The following is a 6,834-nucleotide window of genomic DNA, read 5'->3' on the forward strand; positions in this document are numbered from 1 at the left end:
TGCACTCAATTATTCCGAAAATATCGACAAAGGCATGGTTCAGGGGACTGGATGTGAGTAGGCATTTCATTCGTGTGATGTCCAGACTCATGTCCAATCACTACACGTTAGATGCACATCTCCTTCGAATTGGACTTTCCGAGACTGGAACACATAGACATGCGTGAAGTATCGTGATGTCAGATCTCAACTAATAAATTCCTTGCGTACCCAAGGTAGACTATCTAATGTCCCAGTTCGAGACATTCTTGCTTGTCGTGCCCTTTCATACATGAAACTTATTTATCATTACATAAAGAAAATTGGAATTTCAATTTAATAAAGGCCCCTTTTAAGACTTAATTCTGATTCCAGTTGCGTCCATGAGTTCAACCAATAGCTAAATTAGAATAAAAATTATGTAATGATACAAACAAACTCGAAACAGTTTATGAAATTATCAACAAAATGTCTGAAAATAACAGCTTATTTTATAATTTATAGAAGTTAATCTTCAAATAATATTTCCGAGTAGATTTCATAATTAATGACGAGTTACCTAAGATGATATTTAAGTAATAAGAGTAATATGTTTTAATAAATTCAAATCGTTGTGACTATGTTAGAATTTAATTAGGATAAGAATTTTATGTAAAAGTGATGCTACGGCGAAGAAAAACTTATGTAAACTGCCTTAAGAAATAAACGTATTTATGAAAAAAAAAATCAGAGCTAAAATATAGAATTCAATATTCTTTGAACTCACTACATCTACTCAAAATCTAAGTGCTATTCTATATTTATGATGAAGTTGATCATTGTACTTATTGAAAACGTGCGCGCCTTCGATATTTTGGGTTTCAGAACATCGACATACAAAATAATATTCATATTTTTATTCCCGTCATGTGAAATTTATAGCTAAAAAGAAGGGTGGGTAATGTCAGAGACATAACTGGATGTCATGAATACGAAAAAACTGGCACGCTCGCATCACTTTTCCGAATATCAGTTAGTTGATTGATTGTATGAATTGTGCAAGCTTTCTCCTTTTTCACTAATAGAGTTTGAAGCGATGCACCTACATAAAAGTACAGATTAGTTACAATAAACAGCTACTATTCTACAACTATATATTCCAAACTTAAAACAATTCCTTTTTAATTCTCTGTAGTAACTTTTTATTGAAGCTATGAAGTTCGAAGATATCAGATTCTTCTCGAAATTTCAGTACGAGACAATTGCAATGGCCTGGTTTGAAATGTATCGACGATCTTCGATAATAATAAGAATGATAATAATAATAATAATAATAATAATAATAATAATAATAATAATAATAATAATAATAATAATAATAATAATAATAATAATAATAATAATAATAATAATACAGATTAATCTGTACATATATGTATGTATAAATAAAATATAGATTAACCTGTATATATGGCAACCCTGTATCGCATGTCATATATCCACACGACCCCGCATACTAGTATAAAGATGTGTTCAACATCATGACTTTCGCTTTCGCATTGCCGTTCGTAATTGAATGTGTTAGTGACGGTACAAATCTGCCTTTCTACCGGTTTTCGGTGCCATCTAGCTGACGGTGTCTCGTATGTTCAGAGTAGCTGCTTTAACTTAAATGACGCTATTTCTCACATCACATTTCATGTTATACCTGCTACTGACAGCGGTGCACGGAGAGCCCTTTGCCAAAATTCCTTTTCTTGTACGCAGAACGGGAAACAGTGAGACGACAGGTCCTCGATGTTGCTCTCGTGTGTCTTGTTTCGGGAACAGTTGCTCAGCAAATGGTAGGAAAAATGAACCACTCAACTTTTATATGGATGCTCTTGTATAGATGCAGACATCTCGCGTTCTGATTAGCTGGTGCTGCCATGGGTTAAATTAAACAGGTTTTTCAATAGTGTACTATTGAAAAACTTCAATGTTGTTGCTATACACGTTCAAGTTGAAAATTTTCGATTCTATTGGTAGTTAAATTATATAAATCCTTCTACAGATCACTGAGCTATGAGCTTTCAAAATACGAGAAATGCAAACGCGCCTTATGAATTATGTTCTTTGATACTCGTTTATACGAAACATTTCCGGAAAGTTTAATTTTGAACTATTTAAGAATATGTCACACAACTGAAAATTTTATTATAAAATTGTGATCGTATTTCCGATGGCGTGTAGCAAAAATTATGTTGATTCATTAGATATAACATGAGATATTCACGATCAAAAACTTATCACTCTCTCAGAGGGTAAATTTTGAAAAGGCGCCCCATAGTAAAGTAAGTCGTATTCACGACAAAATCGTTTCTTCTCGGTAATGGTTGCGGTCAACTGCAGGATCTCGGCAGGATGTCAAAGCATTTTTGTAAAAGGCAACATAGGATTGAAGGAATAATTATTCCATTGAAACTAAACTTTGTATTTTTGTGTTGACATTTGAAATTTGTTCAATTTCAATGGATTCATTGTTGATTTTAATATTTTCTTTTTTTGAGTTTCACAAAACTTTTGCCTTTAAACAGCAAAATGATAACATAATGTGATATTAATTGAAAATAAATTTGATGAGTAGATATCATATTAGGATTTCAATATGATGTTGCTATCATAATCAGATTTCAATTTGGTCTCATTTTGATGTTAGACTTTAATCGGGCTTGATTACATATATGTACTTAATTTTATCAAAGATGTAGGGCCAAAGCGCCAAATCACTTAAAATGTAAACGAATGACAAAAAATGTAATCACCCCGATTCTGCAATCCGACGGATTTGTGATACGAACGAATCTACACTTTCGTTCGAGTTCGAATTTTGCATTTTTTATTCCGTTCGGGACTCTCGTTCGGGAACACTTGAAATTTCGTACACTAACCATCAAAGCTGTCAACACTACTTACACATTCTATATTATTTATATTATTCATTTCTTAGTAAACGAAACCGTCACACTTGTACACACAAATTAGAACGATTATAAACCGAACAGAAGTAATACGTACGCAAGTCGATCGAGTAATGCTGGAAAATTCAACAACTCGAACGAATGATATTCGAGTTCATACCCAACTCGAACGGAATGCAGAATGGAAATTGCACATTCGATCGGAATATTTCGAATCGATCGACGTACAGAATAGAGGTGAATATTTCATTCCAGTTGAAAAGTTTATAATGTAATCCATGTTTGTGATTCAATAGTATCATGGATCAATCATCACAGTAGCGGAAAAAAGTGAATTATTACCGAAATGTGTAGATTGTTGAAGGTTTTTAGTATTTGAGAAAAAGTCAGACCCACTTTTGTAATATATTCATGTATTAATAAATTTTCATTTATTCCTAGAACATTTCCATTATATCCAAAAATAGAGCACTCGTACCCTAGCTGTACCAGAAACAAACGACTCGCGACTCTTACGTGTATAATCGAACGGTATTGTCAGCACCGGAGGAAAACAACCACGGCTGAGTCGGATGAAATACCACATCGAATGCGCCAAAATCATTCACTTTTTCGTGATGCTCCAATCGTCTCAGGGGAACAATTAGTGCATTCTGCAGCAGGTCACTGTTGATTATGAACGCTATGATTAGACACAACAAAAGATGTTTAAAACTTCAGTAACTCACTTGTATACCATTCCATGTGATACAATAACGCTACGATCGTCACTGGCCGAGGCGAACAACGGATAGCGCAAGTGAAACGCAACATTTCTTATAGCAGAATAGTGCAGCTTCAGCTGCTGATACGGTCGAGTCGAGAGATCCAAGTCGAACCACATCATTTTCTTTTCGTACGTTGCAACCAATAAGTTATCCCCTTTCGGATGGATAGCCATACTAGAAATCCACTTGCAGTTAGGGAACAACTTCTTCAGTAGCTCCTGTTTGACCAGATCATACACGCGAACATGGCGCTGAGTCTACAATTGATAGTAACTTGCATTCGTGCGAATAAATCAAATCAACCGTCCAATCCATACTTACCGCAACAAACAGACAGGGTCTGACCGGATGGAACAACACACACTGAATTAAACCTTTGCTCTTTGAAAATGGCACTTGTGACCGTCGCTTGGATAACTGATGAATCAGCACGGACCGATTAGCAGCCTCTGGCATCACAGCGGCGAAGTAATCACCTCTACCGTGCCACGTTACCTGCTTGATGTCCTTGAAATGATTGATCACGATGCGAACACCGGCTTTTCGTTCATCTTCCGTTAGTTCTACCCATTGCACGGCCGTGGCGATACGTTCGTTATCAACAACCTCGGACTTGGGCGCTTCTGCTAACAAATCATCCGTTTTACGGCTTATCAAACTATCGCCAACACCCGGATTGACCAGCAGCAACCGCTTTCCGGAAGCTACTGCCACAAGCGATATTTTACTGTTTGGACACCAAGCAACCGAGCGGACGATGTCTCCCGTTTCAATAGTTTTGATGCAACGTGCTGTCGAAATTTCCCATACTAAAACGAGAAGACGAAAAATGATTACCGGCTCATAACTGGTCAGAAAGTGAACTTACTTTTAATCGTTTGATCGTCAGAACCCGTAACCAGATATTCTCCTTTCGGCTCAACGCTAATCGACCGTATCATATTGGTGTGTCCCTTATAAATTAAATTTTGCAATGTCGGGAAAGGCTGTAAGTCTCTTGGCGACGGAAGTTTTGGAATCAGATATTCAGGGCCAACAGTCACTCTGGTTCGTTTGCCACGCGGACACAAATAAAGATCCAAACACCGCAGGAACCGCTCTCGAATGTACTTGTCGTAGTAGGGCACTTCTCGAAGGGAATTGTACTTCTGTGGGATGTAATGTAATTTCCTCTTCCACGGCTCTTCCTCATGACTGTTCCATTCTGCTAGCTCACGTTCGTTGAACAGATACTCCGGTGGAGGATTATAGGATTCAGCATGACCCGGCAGCGGTCTCTTGGGAGCCACCACATGGTCATGAATGCGACGCATTTCTTCCTTGCCATGATCAGTGTCCCAAGCCATGTAAAACTTGGGACCTTTGTTCAATTCCGCTTGTTTCTCAATTTCCGCACGAGTTTTGGTCCAACCCATCTTTAGTGCATGCACCAGGCGACCAATTTTATGTTTCTCTGACTTGCTTGGTAGAAAAGATCGTTTATGATCCGGAATATTTCGAATAGGCATTTTTTCTACTTCGGATGAGAACCACTCAATCCAAGGCTGTAAAACGGAAAATATTTTGAATATACTAGAACTAACCCAATCAATCCCTCTTACCTCATAATCGTCGTATTGTTCGTCGGGGTTTCGTCCCGCCATAATGCGCTTAATGAGTCCAATGTCTTCATTGCTGAGCACAACATTCTGACCAGTTTGTGGATCCTTGACCGTTCGCCAAAAGTTTGGATCTTCCATTTTTCTGAGGAAATCATCGATTGCATCCGTTTTAGCCGGTTTGATCAGTTTATTTCCATCCCAATCGTAACCAACATGTTTATATTCGTCATACCAGTGCATTGGAATATTGCCAACCGTGTTCCGAATGTCTTCCTCGTCCGAAGTGTCCCCAGCAGCATATTCATCTTGGTTTTTGTCACTCCTGAAGCGAGATTTGGCTTCTCCTGGGAAAATACCAACACCTTTCGTTTTAGTTGATTTAGCTATTAGAGCAGTATCAATGTCAACTAGCGCCTCATCTTCCTTATTAACTGCTTCCAATAATTTTAACGTTTCCTCGTCATTATCTTCACCGCTTTCATATTCTTGCTTGTGGCCATTTGAATTTGTTTCGTTTCTTGGCTTTGATAGAAGCTTCAATGCTTTGGGTTTTTCTGGCTCTTCGACGTCCTCTTCGAACTCTAATTCATCATCACTTTCTTCCTCTTCTGGCTCGGGGGAACTATCACTATTTACGTCGTCAGCTGAATCAACTTCATCGTTTTCATCTTTAACTAACTCATCTTCGAAGTCAGAATCGATACTGTCGACTTCGTCGTTATCCTCATCGGATGAAGCCTTCTCTTCTTCGGAATCTGAACTGTCTTCATCGTTTTCGTTATTGATACTTGTAAGTAAATCTTCCTGTTGAATAAAATAAGAAATACGCTTTAAACTAAAACTAAAATAAAAAAAAGCTCACTTACATCGGACTCATAATAATCGGTAACAATGCTCTGAATTGCTGAGCTTGGCGTTTTCTGGCTTGAATTTTTAATGCTGCTCGTATTTGGCTTCGAATCCGGCACAGTGGACGCTTTTCGTTTTGTAGCAAGGTGTTTTTTGGCCACCATTTTAGAAGATATCTAATGAATTCGATAGAGTTATGAAAATCAAACCAAATAATTAAACCACACGTGCGAACCGGTTACCCAGTGCAGCACCAAAACCATGCGCGTATTTATTTACTATTGAGAAAAGTCATTTCTGAACCCAGTGCCAAAAAATCCTTATCCTTCGAACTACACGGTTAAAATAAAATACCAATTTATTACCACTACAAATACCCATTTTCGTCTTCAATTCGAGCTTTCAAAATTAGAACTGTGTAAACTACTATTCATATCTATATTGCTGTTAACTTAACAATTGAATCACAATAAGATCTCTGGGTTCCAACACATTTTATTGTATCTTGACAAGATTTTTTTCATCTCCAACGATTCAATATATTGCTTCTATGATTCACAATGAATTTATTGTACACGTGGTTTTTCAAACAATATACAAACTGTACATTTAATTGTTTTCCAAGAAAACATGTAAGAGAAAATTTTATGATATGACTATACATTCTATACATTCTATTGTGATACATTCCTATACATT

At 37.1% G+C, this 6,834-nt stretch overlaps 1 protein-coding gene across 2 annotated transcripts; it reads right to left on the reverse strand.

Annotated features, from left to right (window-relative positions):
- Nucleotides 1-3,335: 3,335 nt before the first annotated feature.
- On the reverse strand, nt 3,336-6,419 carry LOC131437365 (ribosome biogenesis protein BOP1 homolog). Of its 2 annotated transcripts, none has more exons than XM_058606646.1 (7): nt 6,378-6,419; nt 6,153-6,311; nt 5,287-6,090; nt 4,554-5,229; nt 4,007-4,494; nt 3,647-3,942; nt 3,336-3,584 (listed from the first exon to the last, which is right to left on the reverse strand). In XM_058606646.1, the coding sequence occupies exons 1-7, from the start codon at nt 6,396-6,398 to the stop codon at nt 3,431-3,433; spliced, it is 2,598 nt and encodes an 865-aa protein (XP_058462629.1). In that variant the 5' UTR covers nt 6,399-6,419; the 3' UTR covers nt 3,336-3,430. The 2 variants fall into 2 exon arrangements, with proteins under 2 accessions (XP_058462629.1, XP_058462630.1); XM_058606647.1 differs by having other exon boundaries at nt 6,371-6,416.
- Nucleotides 6,420-6,834: the final 415 nt, after the last annotated feature.

The sequence above is a fragment of the Malaya genurostris genome, chromosome 3 (genome assembly GCF_030247185.1).
Source record: "Malaya genurostris strain Urasoe2022 chromosome 3, Malgen_1.1, whole genome shotgun sequence".
Taxonomy (NCBI): domain Eukaryota; kingdom Metazoa; phylum Arthropoda; class Insecta; order Diptera; family Culicidae; genus Malaya; species Malaya genurostris.

Excerpts from the sequence above, each read along its gene's own strand:
- LOC131437365 (XM_058606646.1), bottom strand. The coding sequence starts at position 6,398 with ATGGTTTTGGTGCTGCACTGG. Across the intron at positions 4,495-4,553 it reads TGACGATCAAACGATTAAAA|TATGGGAAATTTCGACAGCA; the intron begins GTAAGTTCACTT and ends TTCTCGTTTTAG. Across the intron at positions 3,943-4,006 it reads GACCCTGTCTGTTTGTTGCG|ACTCAGCGCCATGTTCGCGT; the intron begins GTAAGTATGGAT and ends TATCAATTGTAG.